Consider the following 21170-nt stretch of genomic DNA (forward strand, 5'->3'; position numbering starts at 1 on the left):
AGGGGGAAAAATGCAGTTTTCCAGCCCTAATTGCCACTAATGCAAATCACACGGCTGGGGGCCCAATACCTCAGCTAAATCCTTTAGATTCCAGACAAACACAGAGCTGGAGAGACTTGCTTTGTTTCTAAGCACTCTCCTGTTTAATGCAAGTCATTTGTACTTCTCCATGCTGGTGGATGCCTCCTATTTGTATGTATCTATAACTTTATTTGTAAAGCGCTGTTAAGGGAGTTGCAGTGCTGTACAATTCATAAAAGCAAAACATTTATATTAAAGTATACACAGGGTAGACAAATCACAAAATGAATATACACAGATCTCTATCAGAACAAAGAGCCTAAAGGGGTTGTTCACCTTTATTATTATGTAGAGGACAATATTTTGAGACAATCTGCAATTGTTTTTTATTATTTGTGGTTTTTGAGTTATTTAGCTTTTTATTCAGCAGCTGTCCAGTTTGCAATTGCAGCAATCTAGTTGCTAGGGTCATAATTACCCTAGCAACCTTGCATTGATTTGAATAAGAGACAGGAATATGAAAGGCCTGAATAGAAAGAGAAGTAATAAAAAGTAGCAATAACAATACATTTGTAGCCTAAAGCTAGCAAGAGACGTGCAGATATGATTGTACGAATCTTTGTTTTGTATGATTTTCATGCCGGGTGTGGAGTGTCCCGACATTTTTCATGTGATGGCGATCGGTCGTTCAGTTGATCAGACAGGTTAGAAAATTTCCGTCGGCTGCCGATAATATCTCTGCATGTATTGCCGATCTGACAATATCAGTGGGAGACTGTCACCAGCTTTTGTCGGACATAACTTTCGTACGATTGCTGTCAGGGGCAGAACATCGTCTGATCTGTTCTTTTACTACTTTATTTGATCTGAATGGTTAGTGGAAGGTCGGGAGATTGGGACGTCTGATCGTTCTCTGATATTGCAGGTAGAGTCCTGTGCGGGTCCATTTTTTTGGAACCTGGACCTGCAACCCGCATTCGTAACCCGCTTGGACCAGCTACCCGACCCGCAAGTATCTTATCCGCAACCCGGACCCCCTGACCATCAAGAATTAGGAAGTGCTGTCATTGTAAACTGGAAGTGACATCATCGGAAGTAGGTGTGATCAGAAAAGTATAAAGTATAAGGAGTATATAAAGAGTATAAATCGCTATTGAGAAGACCCGCAGCCCGACACGCTACCTGCAAACCGGCAGAAATGCCGGCAGAAATGCCGACCCACGTCTATACCCGCAACCCGCAGGTTTTTGCGGGGAACCCGCGGGTACCCGACCCGCTGCAGGACTCTAATTGCAGGTATATCTGCATGTCTATGGGCAGCTTTGCAGAGCATTTGATTTTAGTGTCATTGAATTCCTTTTGAAAGCTTTAAAGAGTCAAAAGAAAAAGGCAAATAATTAAAAAAGTAATTAAAAAAAATATATAATGAAGACCAGTTGAAAAGTTGTTTACAATTACCAGCCCTTGTAAAGCAGCTATTAGAATTGATACAATAGTTGCTAATACTCCCACAGATGCTGCTGAGAAATGTATCAACTAATTGTATCAACTAATGAAATTAATTTGTAACAGTTCAGAATCTGCTAGTGAATCACTAAGATGCCAGACTGAAACACCAGAGACACGAACAATAAACTTCAGTTTTGGAAAAGAAAAAATGGAAAGCCATTTCTGGTGGACAATGGAACGGAAAGAAAGTGTTTGGAAAGGGAACAACCCTTTTAATAAATGTACATTGGAAAGTTGCTCAGAATGGTGAGTTCTTTTAATTAGGCAACATTTTATATTTGGAAGAACATGCCTCCATACAGCAGTTCAGCAGCGCACCAGCTCATATACTGATGATGTTATCTTGATGTGCGAGGTAACAATCAGTATCGTGTGCTTACGTCCGGAATGTAACCTTGTGTAGGAGTAATACCCGACTCCTTCTCACACAAAGGGGGTAAAACCTGAATCTGGAAAATGCTCATCAATTACAGAAATCAGCAGAATTTTACTGCCAGTGGCCTTCACTATACACCGCAGCTTGCCATAGCAGTAGCGCAGCAGGAGAAGGTACAGAATAAGAAGCTGAATGTGAATAAACAATCACACAATGTGCTGGTAAATCCCAAACCCTGGCCAAGTACATGATTATGATTCAGCTGTTGCTGCCCCCCACTCCCTGCCTGCTTCATGAATTGTAGGAAAAGTCCAGCTATTATTCTGTGCTCTCATGCCGCTCCTGTTAGTCACCGGTTGGGAAAAAAATCAGTGGAAAAGTCTTTTTCTCTCAACCAAAAACATCACAGAAGCAAATTAAAGTCTCCAAAGCTACAGGGGGAATACCTGTATCCTTACTGTTCTGAACAAGCCCAGTGATAATCAACACATCATCTTCATGGTCATTTAGTATAGCAGCAGTTAACTTCTGTTAAAGGAGAACTAAACCCTAACTAATAGAGAGTGCCAAACTAACACAGAGTGCCAAACTAACACAGAGTGCCAAACTAACACAGAGTGCCAAACTAACACAGAGTGCCCAATTAACACAGAGTGCCCCACTGACACAGAGTGCCCCACTAACACAGAGTGCCCCGAGTGCTTTAACTAACACAGAGTGCCTCAACTAACACAGAGTCCCCAACTAACACAGATTCCCCAACTAACACAGAGTCCCCAACTAACACAGAGTCCCCAACTAACACAGAGTCCCCAACTAACACAGAGTCCCCAACTAATACCTGCCTTTCTGCATAGTCCACTATTTTAAAAAGTGTCGCAAAAAGTAACACAGTCTGCCCCATGCAGAGTAGCATAGTGGGGGACTCTCTTTAGGTGCGGGTTTAGTTCTCCTTTAAGTTACAAAGTACCTGGACCAGGGCACACAGGGATCTAAGAAGTCCAATATGGTATTTTTGATGAACCTGGTCATACTGTGGAGCATGCAACCTGGGATATACTTGGGATCAGATCCTTAGTCAGGTCCTTATGGATTCAAACTGCCACATGATCGTGACGGGAGTAATTAGAAGAACTGCAGATTCATCCCTTTAAGATGGTAAATGACATGTGAATTTCACACGTTGCATGACTAATTATAAATCAGCTCAGATACACGCTGCATGGCTTGTCAGAAACCAGCGTTATTCAACATGGACCCCCCTGAACTGCACAACACCTGGAATACGGATTCAGATTTGTGCGGTGCTGTTTGCTACTGCCATGTCTGGCTACTTGACTTTCTTACTCTAGCTGTCAGTTGTCAATGGGCGACCAAGAACATGGGCAGTTGAACCCTATCTGGTTCTGACTTCAACTGCTCGTGCTCCTAGTCTGTGGGGCCTAAGCAGGGGCACTTTGATATATAGATATCACTTTCTTTTATCTTTACTGGTGCAAAGTTCTAACACATAAAACTGGAACCATGGAGAACACTAAAATGGAAATTGTGCTGTAAAATTGATCTCTAACAGCACCCGATAACATTCTGCATACATACAGCTGCTGTATTACAACTGCATTTAGCCCTTACCTGCAGCAGGTCTTCACTAAGTACCTCAGTCTTTTCCGCTCTGTGAGAGAGAGAGAAAAAAAAAATACGGTCAGAACAATAGAATCACAGAGCCAATGCTATTCACTGGTAATGAAATAGTGAGTTAATTTACATACATAATATCCAGCCCATCTGCTGCACTATACAACCTGAACATTAGGGAAAAGAATATACCCCAACAGGCAGTCTGGGTTTTATCTGATATATTTTAAAAGGTGACCATACACGGGCACATTTAAAGGAACAGTAACACCAAAAAATTAAAGCAATGAAAATATCATGTACTGTTGCCCTGCACTGGTAAAACTGTTTCAGAAACACTACTATAGTCCATATAAACGAGCTGCTGTGTAGCAATGGTGGAAATTGTAAAAAAGGTTCCACTATTATGTTCTACAAAGCTTATCTGCTGTGTAACCTGAGTCCTTTCTCATTTGAATGGCTGCCACCATTGTTACACAGCAGCTTATTTATATAAACTATAGTAGTGTTTCTGAAGCAAACAGATCAGTTTTACCAGTGCAGAGCAACACTGCATTATATTTTTATTACTTTAAAACACTTTAATTTTTTGTTGTTACTGTTCCTTTTAGGTCCTTTAGACTGATTTGGCAGTTTATCTGTAAGTGTATGGGGCCCTCCGGCAGGCCTCCCCAACCGATATGTGGCCAAAAATCAGACAAATCTTAATCAGGCAGGTTAGAGTTTCTCTCCTAATCGAGGACTGCATCTAATCGATGTGGTTCTCGTCCTGTTGGCTGGTATTCCCGACATTGTAATTTGATTGTTTGGCCCTGGGTTCAAATGACTGGATTAGCCCAATACCATATGTCTTAAGTGGGCATATCAGTGGAAAGAACCACTTGTTTGGCGATCTCACCAAATGGATCTTTACATGGCCACCTTTACATTACTTCCTAGCAGTGGCGTAACTACTGTGGGTGCAGGAGGTTCAATAGCACTTGGCCCCACACAGTCTTGGGGCCCGCCAGAGACGTGATAAGCATATTGCGGACGGCAAGGGGAATTTATCAGATGAGTATTTTTCAGTGGCCACAAGTTTGGAGCATGGGCCCCCATGGAGAGCACCGGTGCACATCCTACACCCTATGCCACTGCTCGCTAGATTACCAAATATGGCCCAGTGGGAGGATTGAAGATACACTGGGAAAGAGTGACAACAGTAAAGTAGGCGTTACAGAAAAATATGAGGATTTTATTTACAAAAAGGCAAAATATTCCCCCTTTTCACTAATCCAGAGGGACGGTATACACCAAACGCACCCTTTCTCAACATTAGCATAATAAATGTTATAATAGGCAAAAAGTATGCTCAGCACAACCCTATTCACTGAAATTATGGGGTTATGTTAACCCTTTAACTTTCACAATGGTGAATATAGAAAAAAAGAAAAACACTATTTTCTCTTGAATACAGTACGTTACAAAGCTCTTTCTGCAGATAATGTTGAAATAAAATATATCCCTATAATACTTTCCAGGGCCAGAATGACAACGCCATAGTGGCTTGTAATCTGGCAAAATTTAGAACTATATAACCTCTATCTATACCATTTGGCACTTTCTCCATCAATGGAGAATGGGCCCTGGATTTTAGGTTTTCTGGTGAGCCCTAGGAAGCCCATTTCGACACTGGCACTATTTACTTTTATTTATGTGACTCAAACCAAGCATTTGTAGCATCTATTGCCCTATCACCCATGTACCTGTATCTGTCTATACCTATCTACAGGATCTAGCATGATGCCCTCCAAAATATATATATATATATATATATATATATATATATATATATATATATATATATATATATATATATATATATATATATATATATATATATATATATATATATATATATATATATATATATATATAAACGTTAAGAGCTGACTTGTCAGATTACAGGTAGAAAAAATACAATTCAAAATCTTCCGTCTTGGCCGATCGACGAGATGGCCGATATATCCCAGTCATTTGTCCACTCTTAAAAGAAATATTTTAGGTTTTAAGTTATTTAGCTTTTTATTCAGCAACTCTACAGTTTGCAATTTCACCAATTTGGTTACCATAGCCCACATTACCTTAGAAACCATGCGTTGCTTTGAATAAGAGAATGGAATATGAATAGGAGAGGGCCGGACTAGATAAATGAGTAATAACAAAGCAGCAATAATAATACATTTGAAGCCTTTCAGATCATTTTTTTAGATGGAGGTCGGTGACTCCTATTTGACAGCTGGAAAGAGTCAAAAGAAAAAGGCAAATAATTCAAAACCTATTAAAAAAGAAATAAATAAAAAAGAAAGAAAACATTTTGCATTGCCTTCAGTGCTGGTACCTGGTCCTTTCCTGGGCTGAGATTGTCACACAGATATTGTGTTTCTCACAAGACGTGGGTGTGGGGGCCGTGAGGCATTAATATATAATGTATTGGCGGTAAGGCAGGGCAACCAGCTGTCTGTGAGGAACAGGGGATTGTTCTTTCCCTCCATTCTCCCAATCTCACACCAGGAATGTGTGGCATCCCTTCCCATGCTCAGATAACAAGCCCAGACATCAGCCTTCATTTACTATAAACAAGCCGAGTGCAACTATTCTCCCAGAAACACAAATTTCCAGTCAGAAAAGCAGTCAGTCATAAAGTCCCCAGCTGTATCCAAGCCATAGCAATTGGCCTAGCATACAATATTTAGGTTTCTCTCTCTCTCCTCTTTTATTTTAATTGCCTTTTATTATCTTTGCTGGAAGATCAGTCCATACAAGCACCACGCACTTCTGCTTTATTTGCTCTGTCGCACCTCAGTGCTTGTAGGTAAAGAAGCCACAGTCTAATATAGGCCCAAATATTTATTCACATACAGGCAGCCGGAATTATCCCATAGTAAAACCACTTCATCGGCATGCTTCAAATCTTCTCCTTTCCCCTAGATCTGTTTAGAAACTCCAGAGTAGAGCAGTGGGGATGGTGAACGCCATGTTTGCTAAGTGTAGGATTTATGTGCACTGAAAGCCAGGACACAATCTGTTTCCACTGACCCCTATTACATAGAGATATAAAGCCAAATGTTTAAGCTGGCCATAGACGCAAAGATCCTATCGTACGAATCGAGGATTCGTACAATTTTCGGACCGTGTGTGGCGAGTACCGTCATTTTTCGTCCGGCGGAAATCGGTCGTTTGGTCGATCAGACAGGTTAGATTTTGTCCCGACCGTCCCACCGGAGCCCATTGCGTTCTCATCATAATCCGATCGTTCGGCCGAACGTTCAGATTACCCCCGATATAGCCATGCCCGTTAGTGGCATATCGGGGAAAGATCAGCTCGTTTGGAGATAAATATCAGGAGAGATTTCTGGAGATGTTGCCCATAGCAACCAATCAGATCTTTGCTTTTTTTTTTCTAAAGGCTCCCATAAACGGGCCGATAAAAGCTGCCGACAGACCGAGTTCGCAGCTTATTTGCCAGTGTATGGGGCCATCCGACGGGTGTCCCCGATCGATATCTGGCCGAAAGTCGGGCAGATGACGATCAGGCAGGTTAAAAAATCTTGTTGGATTGTGGCTGCATCTTTTCACTGATGTGGTCGCGCAATCCGACCACACGTTTGGCCTCCATTCTGATCCAATGGTTGGGCTCGATATCGCCCACTTCAATGTGGGCATATCGCCAAACGAGCGGATCTCCCTGTCTATGGCCACCTTAATTTATAGGTGGCTGTTAAATCTAATTGCGGATTGGTTGCTATGGACAACATATCCACAAATCTCTCCAGATATTAATCTCCAATGTTAGTAAACATGCCCCGCATGTGTGCCTAATGTGCTGCTGAAGTAGGCTAAAGTTTATGTCCAAGGTCTGCTTTTTTTTTTTTTTTGACCGCCGTTGCCTCTTTAAGCGTGTCCTTTCGTCTCCCTGTGTAAAGTTTTACACGCAGTTTAAATGTCCGCCCCCTGCCAATTTCACACGGTGACTCACTAGTAAGGAATTCTAGCCTTCCTCGTCCCTGGGCTGGGAACCTGTTACACATCCCCTGTCTGGCACAGGCTGAGGTGTATGTAGCAGCTTCTCTTTACAACGGAAAATTTAGGGGGTATTGGGGGATCTCACTTGGGAGACGTCACACCAAAACTGGAAACAAAAGCAAAAGTGAGGGTGGGCGTAAAGGCAAAGCTGGAACCTCTCTAAGCACAGCCTGTACAACTTTCTCCCAATCTTTCTGATCAAAAGATCTCTTAATTAGGGATGCACCGAATCCAGGATTTGGTTTGGGATTCGGCCTTTTTCAGCAGGATTCGGCCGAATCCTTGTGCCTGCCTGAAGCAAATCCTGATTTGCATATGTAAATTAGGGTTGGGAAGGGAACGCATGTGACTTTTCAGTTTTTTTCCAGAAAACAAGGAAGTAAGGAACTGTTTCCTAACTTTTTCCTTTCCCACCTCTAATTTGCATATGCAAATTAGGATTCGGATTCAGTTCGGTATTCGGCAGAATCTTTCACAAAGGAATCGGGGATTCAGCCGAATCCCAAATAGTGGATTCGGTGCATCCTTTTTATGATGTAATTTTTATTTCTAAATTACACTGTTTACACTGCAAATAATTCACTCTACATTATAAAATGTAATTCCTGTGTATTTTTTAGTTGTAATATTGGTGTGTAGATGCATCTCAGGTCATTTTGCCTGGTCATGTGATTTCAGAAAGAGCCAGCACTTTAGGATGGAACTGCTTTCTGGCAGGCTGTTTCTCGTACTCAATGTAACTGAATGTGTTGCTGTAGGACCTGGATTTTACTATTGAGTGCTGTTCTTAGATCTACCAGGGAGCTGTTATCTTGTTTCAGGGAGCTGCTATCTGGTTACCTTCCCATTGTTCTGTTGTTAGGCTGCTGGAAAGGAGGGTGGGGGAGGGAGGGGGTGATATCACTCCAACTTCCTGTACAGCAGTAAAGAGTGACTGAAGTTTATCAGAACACAAGTCACATCACTGGGGGCAGCTGGGAAACTGGCAATATGTCTAGCCCCATGTCAGATTTCATAATCAAATATAAAAAAAATCTGTTTGCTCTTTTGAGAAATGGATTTCAGTGCAGAATTCTACTGGAGCAGCACTAATAACTGATGCGTTTTGATCCCATGACAGTATCCCTTTAAGTATATGACCAGCTTTACAGTCAGAGCAACCCCAGCTGTTGCTACGAGAAGCACAGCAAGGCCTGAAATAGCTTCCCTCTATCTTCTTACACAATCTAATCCAGTAATATGTGAAGAGATACTATCAGCCCCAAATTTCCCCGTTTCAACATTTCAGTAATGCACGGCAGTATTCTGTGACAATTTTTTTTTTACACTTTTAAAAACAGCTGTGGATTTGTTACTGTAGTCGTGCTTAATGTTCTTATTTTAGTTTGCTGCTTTGTTTGTCCACATTAGACTTAGGGTAAGGTCACACTGGGCGATTCGGGGATATTTCGTCGCCTGGCGACTAATCGCCTCGTCTTTGTGGCGACCAATGTCGCCAAACACCTTCCCTCACTCTTGCACTGCCCATAATGAAAAATCGCCGGCGCTAAGCACACACAGCGATTCGTTTTCCGAAGTCGCCCTAGGAAACTTTGGGCGACTTCAGAAAACGAATTGCCGTGTGTGCTTAGCGCCGGAGATCTTTCATTTTAGCCAGCGCAAGAGTGAGGGAATCGCCCAGTGTGACCTTACCCTTAAGGTACTTGGGGACAGCCAGGCAACTTTATTATGGTACTTAACTGCCATGCAAAACAAAGATAACATTGCCTTATTAGGCAAATCACACCGGCTTCAGCTGAGACACATACCTATGAACATAAGGCTAATGGAACACTAGGCATATTTTTTCTGCAGACCGGTGCAAAAATAGCAGTCGAAATGGTCTACCTTAAACCCATGGACAGTGCCTTTAACAGTGCACGTATGGATGGGGAGGGGTCTTATTTATGCACCAAAGCTGGGCATACTCTGTCAATGTCTTTATCCAAAATGGGATGATACTATTTGTTCTGCTCCCTGGGCAATGAGTGGATCATAATGGCAGCCATTGCGAGAGAGGGACAAGAATATAGCGAGATTTCCCCAAAAAAGTAAAACAAAGGTAAATTAAAAACACAAAATCATTTATTGGGACATAAAGAGGGGGCCTAACACATTCAATGCCTCTTTGGGCACTTACTCATAAGGCTAAATTCTAGCCAGATACTGTTTGGGCAGGCCATCAGATGGGCCCCATACATGGCCGACAACTTTTATTGGGCAACTTTAGGCCACCTTTACCTGCACTGTAGGCCAATACACAGCCCATATCAACTCCACTCCAACCTGAATTGACAGTTTGGTGACCAGTTTATTGGGCCCTTGGAAGGGCCAGCATGATACTGGGCAAAATTTGGCTAAATATTGTTCTGCCTGAACGATGACCACATCAGCATTAGGGAAGCACCGAATCCACTATTTTGGAATAGGCCGAACCCCCGAATCCTTTGCAAAAGATTCGGCCAAAAACCGAACCTGAATCCTAATTTAGGGGTGGGAAGTGTAAAAAATTTTTTACTTCCTTGTTTTGTGACAAAAAGTCCCGGATTTCCCTCCTCGTCCCTAATTTGCATATGCAAATTAGGATTTGGTTCGGCCGGGCAGAAGGATTCGGCTGAATTCGAATCCTGGATTTGGTGCATCCCTAATCAGCATGTAGATACAGTCTTCATCCGATGGGTTTCCATAAAATCACAAATGTTAGAAATGACCCCACAAAAAATGTCTATATTCTGGAACATCCATGGAGACAAAAATTCAGCATAATGAAAAGGGAAAGGAGAACCATTTTCTGGATGAAATATATCCAGGCGGTATTAGGTTACTTTATTGCTTGATTTGATTGCATTAAAGGCGAGAGGCAAAGTATGTCTTTATTGGATTAGGAGTAGGATGTTTAGTCTGTGCTGTGGATCCATAATGGGATTTTTAACAATTATTTTCACAACAAATATTATTTCGGGATACTGGCATTACAGTTCCAACAGATGTCAATTGGGATGTCAATAATAAAAAATCTCTCAGGGTAATGGCATTCATGGTAATTTCAGGATCTTTCGTTTTAAATTGCATATCGTCATAAGAGCCCTCAATTTCCTGTAATTTATATCCACGTAAACGGAGCTTAGTGCTGCCATCAGTTATAATTGGTGCTAAGTGATATAATTTGTATCACATGACTCACTAAAATTTTTGTATGTGGTAAATATGAGGCTATATGTAAATATGAGGCTATACGTCACCTTGCAGTTCCACGACCTGTGTAAAATATACTTGGCCTATAGCCTTATGCCTTTAGGGTAGGACTATACAGACATTTTCAACGCGATCCGACACAGTGCGACAAATCGCATGCAACGGAAATAAGGTAAGTGAATGCATTGTCAGATGAAGTTGCAGCGGTGATCTGACGGATGTCGGATGCAGACATTGGATTTGGACCCTAGCTACCAGATTGCTTAAAATGCAAATTGAAGAGTTGCTGAATAAAAAGCTAAATAACTCAAAAACCTTAAATAATAAAAAATGAAAACGAATTGCAAATTGTCTCAGAATATCACTCTCTACGTCATACTAAAAGTTAACTCAAAGGTGAACAACCCCTTTAAGTGATCACGGAACCACTTGGAGATTATGATATCCTTATATTTTACAACAGGGGGTACATAATTCTCTATATTTTTCTTTATTTATGGCTAATGTGGTCCACAGTCTTTTATAGTCATTATAAATCATCCACATCAGTCAGTGCCCCAGTGGAGCTTACAATCTAAAGTCATAATCACATTTACACACACTATGTTCAGTTTTATCAGGAGCCATGTGGGAGGAGGAATCCCATGCAGGCACAGGGAGAACATGGATAGTTAGTGCTGAGGTTGGAGGCATCAACTCTACACACTATGCCACTACTTGCACCCCAGGGAACACCAGCAGCCACATATCCTTCAGTCACTAGTGCTACACCCCTGACACTTTCCTATGTTGCTGTTTGGGTATCTAGACAGGAGGTTTGTGTATTTCCCACAGGCCATGTGATTCCCACATTACTGTATATGAAATAGAACGGTTTGATTGTGGCGGTGCTTGTTGCTATACAAAAGCAGAAGCACTGAATTAAGCACAGCAACAGTTATGGGAAGATAGTGACAGCTGTAGTTCTGCAATAGCTTTAATAGACTGGTTATAGAAAAACTCTACAACTGGTGCATTACAGTTGTTGCTGAATTTGTCTGCCCTGGGAAACTTGTATTTCAGCGTCAGGTCATAGGCTCCCAGGGAATTCCTACCACTTGGTTACACATGGTTTAATTACTGCACTCCAGAACCGCACATTAACTATTCACTGGAATAGAATGCGGATTAGAAGAACCTCTGTCGCTGGCACTCCTGCTCTCTTGAAAGCATGGAAAGTGTACGCCACTGGCAGGGAACGGGTTAAATATAAATATTACTAGTAGAACTCAAGGAGAAAATGAAGATGCACAGAGCTTTTTTTACCCATGCAAAGGTGGCAAAAGATGTTACAATTACGATCTTTCCTGTGACCATCGGTTCATTACTAAAAGGGTTTTACCTTGACGTGGCTTATCAATCTTATGATCATAATTTTGTAACTAAAAAACCCCAGATTACTTATATATGACAGGGGACCAGGGAATGTGCATATGTTCATTTTTAAATTACTAACTGTTAGGGCTCTTACTGACGAGCGGTTGAAGCTGCGCTCCGCTGCGTTCCGTTTTTCTGCGTTCAGCCGCAGGGGAGCGCAGGAATAGACGCATTTAGCTTTTTTCAATGGGGCTGTACTCACACAGGCGCGTGTAGGCAGCGAACGCAGGAAAAATGCAGCATGTTGTGTCTCAACCTGCGTTCGTCGCCTACACACGCCTGTGTGAGTACAGCCCCATTGAAAAAAACTAAATGCGCCTATTCCTGCGCTCCCCTGCAGCTGAACGCAGAAAAACGGAGCGCAGCTTCAACCGCTCGTCAGTAAGAGCCCTTAGAGCTGAATCGTCAGAGATACAGGAAGAAACAATAGAATTCTATCTGTATCGGAAGATTCAGCCCTAATAGCGGCTGACGTATGTTGCCTTCAAAGGCGCCCGATCAAAAATTTCCAGCCAGCCTGATGAAGAGCTGGGGGTTTTCCCTAATATGGATCACCAAGCCTGAAGAACAATACAGAAATTTAAACATAAAAAAAACAAGAGGTAATGGCAATACTTTCCTTGCTATCGCCCCCCAGCCCATAAGATCAGAGATAACTTTATCCTCCCAAAACAATGAGTGTCTGTTTGCTAAAGCCTTATGTTCCCCCCATGACAATGACCCAGGAGGGGTTGCGTGATGCTCTCATAAATTACAGTCCTAGAATGTGACAATGCTACAGCAATGGGATACTAGAAAGATCCCTATCTCCCTAGAATGTGTCAAAACAATTGCATTTTCAGTTTTGCATAAAACTCCATTAATGACAGTTTCCTGATCACAAACTTGACATCCTGTAGTGCTTCCTTATAAGAATACGGTCAATGAGCGAGGCCTAGCAGTATTAGGGGCCTGATTTGTTATCACTGGGTGTGTGATCATCTCTAAAAAAAAAAAAAAAAAAAAAAAAAAAGTGGAAAGGGAAACTACCAGCATTAAACACCACAACTGTTAAACAATCAGCGCCAAACCCATAGAGAAGAATGTAATAAAACATTCTAAGTATAAATAATCCCGAGGAGGAAATAATGTAAAGCTGTAAATTCCTTTAAGTTAACATTTGACATTAAGTTATAGAATACCCTACTCTTAGCAACTTTTTAACTTTTCTTCATATTGTATAGCTTCTGTATGATTTGCCTTCTTCTGCTGCTTTCCAACTTGCAATTTAAAGGGGTTCTTGAGTTAACTTTTAGTATGATGTAGAGAGAAATATTCTGAGACAATATGCAATTGGTTTTTATTTTTGTAATTATTTGTTGTTTTAAGTCATTTAGCTTTTTATACAACAGATCTGGTTGCTAGGGTTCAAATTACCCTAGCAACTATGCATTGATTTGAACTTGTGACCGGAAAATGAACAGGGGAGGACCAGAACAGAAACACAAGTAATTAAAAACCAGCATTAACAAAAAATTTGTTTATATAGGTGAAAGCTAGGAAGGGCCAGAAAAAAATAGTGAACAAAAATAAATAAATAAATAATGAAGACCAATTGTCTAAAGTTGCTTAGAATTTCCCATTCTTTAACATACTAAAAGATTACATAAGGTCAACCACCCCTTTAAAATGCTACTTGATTGCTCGAGGAGGGGGGTTTCACATTCTGACATTCTTCGTGTATTACATAATTTCTTAATCCATTTTAATCATCTTTATTTTAATTATTTGAAAACAAAAATGTCAGACTAACAATATGAGCAGGAAAAGACCTAAGATAAATAAAAGGGGCGCAATTGAAAGAATTCTTGCTTTTCATCTCATCTCATTTAGATGCAGGTTTCCCAGACTTGCCGTCTGCTCCTTTTTTGACAGAAGCTTGTTCAGTTGAGTTTATTTAAAAAGGAGGTACATAAACACTGAGATGCCAAAAAGTTACTTTTTTTGTATGTTACAGAATGCCCTGGCTTTAAAAGGGGAACTATTGCAAAAATGAAAATGTAATATAAGCTTCCTCATACTGAAGTAAGAAACGTTCTAAATCCAATCAATTAAAAATTCTGCATTGTTTCTGAAATAAAGTTTATCTCAACTATCCCTCTCTCAGCATCTGTTTCTCCTCATTCTGTCTTCATGCAGCAGTTGGGTGTCAGATGAATGATCCAATATATCTTATAGGGAGGGCTCCCTTTCCTAGCATAGCTCAGGATTCCAGTACAAACAAAATCTAACAAAATAACTGCCTTTTGCAAAAATTCTGCATGTAGAGAGACAATGATGTGTGGTGATTTTAATAGAGTGAGCGCAAATACATCTGCTAGGAAACAGAGCCCCCTATAAGATACAGTATATTGGATCATTTATCTGACACCCAACTCCTGAATGAAGACAGAATGAGGAGAAACAGATGCTGAGAGAGAAATAGTGAAGATAAACCTGATTATTTCATAAACGGTACAGAATTTTTAATTGGTTGTATTTAGAAAATTTTATTTCAGTATGCTGAAGCTAATTTTATATTTTCATTTTCACGATAGTTCCCCTTTAACAACCTCTCAATCGGTCTATATTTCTATAGATTCTGAATGATCAGCTTTCTTCCCCTTGCTCTTTCCAGCAATTAGATGAGGGTTACTGACCCTGGCACACTCTATAGGGGCAATAAAGGTTTAATCTCAATGTCTATAGGTGTGTACTACTCCTTTAAAACACTTTTGTTTCTGTCTACTCATTTCCTTGCTGAATATTGTCCCTGTATTTTCTCTGCCTTGCTATTCAGGAGGCAATGCTTGCACTGAAGCTCTTTAAAAATTCATATTCCTATTGAAAAGCCTGCACTAATGAGTGCTGGGGAATTTAGAGAGCAGAGCGAGGCCTGTTTGATGAGCCTGGCAGCTTTATAGCTAATGTTCCATTTAAAAAGCCAGTAGCTTTGGTCACATGACTATGTAGTTCTAGACCTGCTAGAAAATCGTGCTGTCCAGTGGCGTAACTAGATGTTACTGGGCCACACAGCAAATTAATTTTAGGGCCCACAACATATTGAGAGGTTGCCCTGTTTTACCAATATATATTGTAATGGTTCATTACTTAGGGCCTCATGGGGCCCCTTATACCTCCTGGGCCCCCTGTAGGCGCAGGGTCTGCTTCCTCTGTAGTTATGCCCCTGGTGCTGTCCCTAAATACACTGCTATCACCCAACTTGCCACTGAAGAGTGAGCCTTACCTGACAAATGAGCACCTATGTGGGGACTGTATCTGCCATCCTGATCATAGAGTGACGCAGCTTTCTTACTGACCTACATAAAGATTTACTTACTAGTGCTAAGCACACACACAGGGACTAATAAACCCCCTCCCATTTGTAAAATATAAGGATATTGAAGTCCCCAAGGAAATCCACAAGATATAAAAGCCTCTTGCTGCAGGGCGAATGCTATTATACAAAAAACAGAATTTGAGGCCGACTCATAATCCCATATTTTACAGCAGAGCCTATATAATACACACTTTTCAGGGGGTCACGCAGAAGTGACATCACTAATCATCAACTGATGAGATCACTCAGCATTTATAAAGGAGATCTTTGCCAGGCACTTGCTGTTCTTTGCTTATTTTATACATGCATCCTGCCTACAAAATCCCATAATAAACAGACTCATCAGATTCTAGTAGAATGACTTCATCTTTGATTCCTTAAAACTAAAAAAATAAGGAAACAAATAATGCGTCTAAGTGATGCTGGTCACCACCAAACAGCAGAAATGCCAAGGCAGTGATTGTTTTTGTATTTTGGTTGTATTTTGATCGTATCTTGGCCACACCCACCATTTAGCCCTTGCCCTATATATATTTGGGTGCTTTCTAGTGGGGTGTTAACTGGGTGGTTCACCTTTAAAGGGAACCTGACATCCAAAAAAAAAAAAAAAAATCCCAAATCCTATTTTATCATGTTAGTCAAGCAAAATGAACTTTAATTACTCTGTATTAAAGTCAGGAGCCATTTTGTGGACACTGTTATTAATAGGGTTGTTCACCTTTATCTAACTTTTTGGGGCACATTTACTTAGCTTGAGTGAAGGAATAGAATAAAAAAATAATTAGAATTTCAAAGTATTTTTTTGGCTACTTCGACCATCGAATTGGCTACTTCGACCTTCGAATCGAACTAAAAATCGTTCGACTATTCGACCATTCGATAGTCAAAGTACTGTTTCTTTAAAAAAAAACTTCCACCACCTACTTTGCCACCTAAAACCTACTGAGCATCAATGTTAGCCTATGGGGAAGGTCCCCATAGGCTTTCTAGCCAATTTCTGATTGAAGGAAAATCGTTCGATCGATGGATTAAAATGCTTTGATTCGAAGGATTTAATCGTTCGATTGAACGATTTTTCCTTCGATCGTACGAACGAAGGCAATGGGGTAAATCCTTCGACTTCGATATTCGAAGACGAAGGATTTTACTTTGACAGTCAAATATCGAGGGTTAATTAACCCTCGATATTCGACCCTAAGTAAATGTTCCCCTTAGTGTGATGTAGAGAGTGCTATTCTAAGACAATTTGCAATTAGTTTCCTTTTTTTTTTTATTATTTGTGGTTTTTGAGTTATTTAGCTTTATATTTAGCAGCTCTCCAGTTTGCAATTACAGCAATCCAGTTGCAAGGGTCTTAATTACCCTAGCAACCATGCATTGAGTTGAATAAGAGACTGGAATATGAATAGGACAGACCTGAATAGAAAGATGAGTAATAAAAAGTAGCAAATAACAATACATCTGTAGCCTTACAGATGTGCAGTTTACATGGAGATGTTGACTGGGATGGGAAAGAGGGGGATAACAGGGCAATTGCTGAAGACTCCATGTGGGTTGACAAGTCAGCAGCTGTATGATTGGATCAGTGCTTCCTCCCAACCAGGTCTGATAAACATATTTTTTTCCCCTCAGTAAATGATGTCTTACTCTCCTTGGTACTAACAAGGGAGGGCACAGTGCTGACTACCCAGGAAAATATACAAAGTATGGTACGTTTCTAATGATGTTCTTTTAATAATCTGTGACTCACATTATACCGTAGCACAGGATATGCCAGAGCCTGGAACACAACAATTCAGCACATACCCAACATACAAACACATTTCTCTCTCCACAGCCCTCTATTTTTTTCCCTGCTCCACCTTGGAAGATATGTGCCAGAATGACTTTAGTGTTCCTGTCACTGTAACTACTAAATGTTGACATAAAGGGTGGAGAAATGCTTTCAGGCTTCATGGGCTGCACTAGGCCACAATGTGTGCATGTAACCATGGCAACATAGCAAATAAGGACACTGGTACCGCCTTGGTTTCATAGCTATTTTAGGCCACTGGCCTAACAAACCATAACATGGGGGGCAGAATTGGAGAGAGAAAAAAGGGGGAGGGGGATTTTATATTATTAAAGGGTTGCTATACCTTTGTGCACATACATCAGCCCTTGGGAAAATGTAGCAAGGCAGATTTCAAATACCCTTCCCAGTATAGCTCTATATACAGACAGACAGGTGTTTCATATGAATAGAAAGACAATAAAACAATTCTAGAAATTATTTGTAATTATCAGAAGGGGGGGGTTCACACTTCCTTGCAGTTAAAAACATTTGAGCTGGATAGAACTAGAAGTGTTCATTATTCAGAGAATAATGAAGATTTAGGCAGAAAGATTTTTCGTTTGTGAACGATCGATTTCAGTGCAATCCGACAAATTATCGTGAGGTTAGTGGGAATCGAACTATCGTGCATCTTACGATTTTTCGTCCGACATCTGTCAGAAAATTTATCCGACATCTGTCAGAAAATTGATACGATTTTTCGTCCGACATCTGTCAGAAAATTGATCTTGCCGACAAGATACACAGTGCTTTACAAGATACGCAGTGCTTAATTAGAAAATGCAAACATTTCACAGTAACACAAAGTAATGGTAAACACAAACACCCATTAGAACATGCCTAACACTTTAATTAAAGGACAAGGAAAGTCTTGTTATACTTGGGGGTGCCAAAAGTTAGTTTACTTACCTGACACCCTGACTGGTGTTCCTATCAGCAGAAAACTACTGCTAGCAGCACTGAGCGATCCTCTTCCAGCTTTCTTCACGAGGGTGTGCATGCGCCGAAAAGCCGAAATTTAATGAAAAAGTTGTCTATTTCGTTCTACTGGGCATGTGTCTGCCCTGGGAAATTAGGAAGGAAGAAGCAGGAAAATGATCACTCCGTGGTGCTCACTGGCCGGTGCAGTTTTTTCCTGATAGGAGCAACCGCCTGGGGTGTCAGGTAAGTAAGTACAATCACTTGGGTGTGCCTAACTTTTGGCACCCCCAAGTAAAAATTAAGATTTTCCTTCAACTTTAAAGGGAATGGACATTGAAAGCTTTACATCGGACTACAGAGGGTGTTTAATAAATATGTTTTACGGTTAGTCTGTATTATTTATTTCTTAGAGATGTTTGTGTGTATATTATACATACATATATATATACACACACACATATATATATATATATATATACACACACACATATATAGTTGTTATAGTTATACACACATATATATCTATCTATCTATCTATATACACACACACACACACACACACACACACACACACACACACACACACACACACACACACACACACACACACACACACACACACACACACACACACACAGAAAAATATAAATAGATAGTCCAAAGTACCGGCACTCACAGGATTTACATAAAGGAAGAAAGGTTCCTGTCCGAACCAAAACGTCGGCTTAATAAATCTTGTTCATATATAGATTTTTTCTCCCTTTATGTAAATCCTGTGAGTGCAAGTACTTTGGACTATCTATTTATATTTTTCTACTAGAGCACCCAGGTCATTTAATTAATCTTAAGGTGTGCAACATGTGCCTACCATCACAATCATGGTGCGAGTCTCTGGCAGATTTCACCTGCTCTAATTGGCGTATTCCAACATGAGTCAGCAGTTTGCTGCTCAATTCTAACTGACAGACAGCATAGTCTGGTTGTAGGAAAATTTGAGGATGAAGAAAGACACCAACAATTTATTGCACAAAAACTATAAATTATTGCAAAATGAATAAGTATCAACAACAGTTTAGTTTATTTATTTCTAGAATAGCGGCATTTCCCCTTTAATGTGTTTGATAATTTTATGCTGAAAAACTAGGCATTAGGCAGTCACCCAAACCTTAAACACAGCTGACTGAATAAACAGGTGAAGTGGCACAGTACCAAAGTGGCTATCTTATAAACCAAGGTGAAACCACCAGCACCTGAAAACTATATCCATTTGCATTGGCTAGGAAGAAACGGCCACAACTGCAACCATGAATAAGTTAATAGGGCAAAGTTTTATAGAGCGGTATGTCAACACTGTAAGGGGTCAGGAACAAGCACTGCATTCATCCCAAGGCCTTAGCTTCTGTTACATTTCCAATTAGTCTTTGGTATTTAAGGGTGATCCGACACCACTGCAGACAAATCTACCTTCTGTATAGATGTTTAAATGGAAAATATAACCTAGGTGCCATACTGCATAGCTAGGTAAGGCATTTTAACAAGTATATTAACTTAGCAGACCTCTAAAAGGTCTCCAGTGTTCAGGTCTGAACAGCTGGAAGGCTGCAAACTGTGAATGTACTTTAAGGGTAAAGGCTGACGGGTGAATATTGGTAGCCAGCGGCAATTTCGGCGATTTAGTGATACGTTAGCCATACCGCTAGTGATTTCAATTGCTGCCAAGTGAGGGCCCACTGCCCTAAAACCCCCAATCACTGCTACGAAGGCCTACTGTTGGGTACACATGGAATATGTAAATCACATGGAATTAGAATAGTATTATCAAGCATTTAAAAGATGTAAAATAAAAAGGATGTAGACCTCACAGATAGAGATTACATACAAATATACTGAATAAAACACGAGGTAAAGAGGGAACTGCCTATTCGATTTTATTGCGTTGCAGCATCTGTGTATCTTAAGTGAACTGCACAGTCGAAACTCGTATCTGATTTCAATATTGTCGGGCCCCACCAAGAAGCATTTGTATCCATAGGGAACGTAAAGAAACGCCACTAAATTCCACAGCTGCAGCACAGTGTCTGTGTGCATAATAAGGCAAGATATGGTCAGAAACACTTTATACAAGGGCGGTTCAACCTGTAGTCTCCAGCTGGTGACTATCTACATGACATCAACAACTGAAGGTTGTCCAGGGATGCTACAGCAAGAGGGATTATAAATCATACCCCGATGGAATTTGGCCCTGGACCAACAATTGATTGTAGAGGGGGGTGCAGTAAAACAGTAGCTGTTCATCTACTGTATATTGTATATATAGTGAATAAAGTACCCCCTCTTGTAAAATATAAGGATATTATAAGTTACCGAGGAGTTTCATGACCATATAAAAACACGAGGCCGAAGGCCGAGTGTTTTTATACAGGTCATGGAACTCCGAGGTAACTTCTAATATCCTCATATTTTACAACTGGGGGTACTTTATTAATTATAATACACAAATTTCAATGAGTCATGTGACTGAAATGACATCAGAACTCCCCGTTTATAACTGATGACTTCAGAACTCACCGTTTATAAGGATATAATTTACAGGATATTCATAGCTTTTGTGTATTATACACATATTACTGTACATCATAGCCATACTGTATTTATATATAATACACAAAAGCCATGAATATCCTGTAAATTATATCCTTATAAACGGTGAGTAGTGATGTCATCGGTTATAAACGGTGAGTAGTGATGTCATTTCTGTCACATGACTCACTAAAATTTGTGTATAATAATAAATAAAGTAC

At 40.4% G+C, this 21170-nt stretch overlaps 1 protein-coding gene across 4 annotated transcripts in view; it reads right to left on the bottom strand.

The window, feature by feature from the left end:
* Positions 1–21170, bottom strand: part of arhgap17.S (Rho GTPase activating protein 17 S homeolog) — a 92179-nt gene that overhangs the window by 34609 nt on the left and 36400 nt on the right. For all 4 annotated transcript variants that reach the window (XM_041578467.1, XM_041578470.1, XM_041578469.1 and 1 more), the window contains exon 2: positions 3539–3578. In XM_041578467.1, the coding sequence (XP_041434401.1) occupies positions 3539–3578 (40 nt within the window). The remainder of the gene's footprint in view (positions 1–3538; positions 3579–21170) is intronic.

This window comes from Xenopus laevis, chromosome 9_10S (assembly GCF_017654675.1).
Source record: "Xenopus laevis strain J_2021 chromosome 9_10S, Xenopus_laevis_v10.1, whole genome shotgun sequence".
NCBI classification, from domain to species: Eukaryota; Metazoa; Chordata; class Amphibia; order Anura; family Pipidae; genus Xenopus; species Xenopus laevis.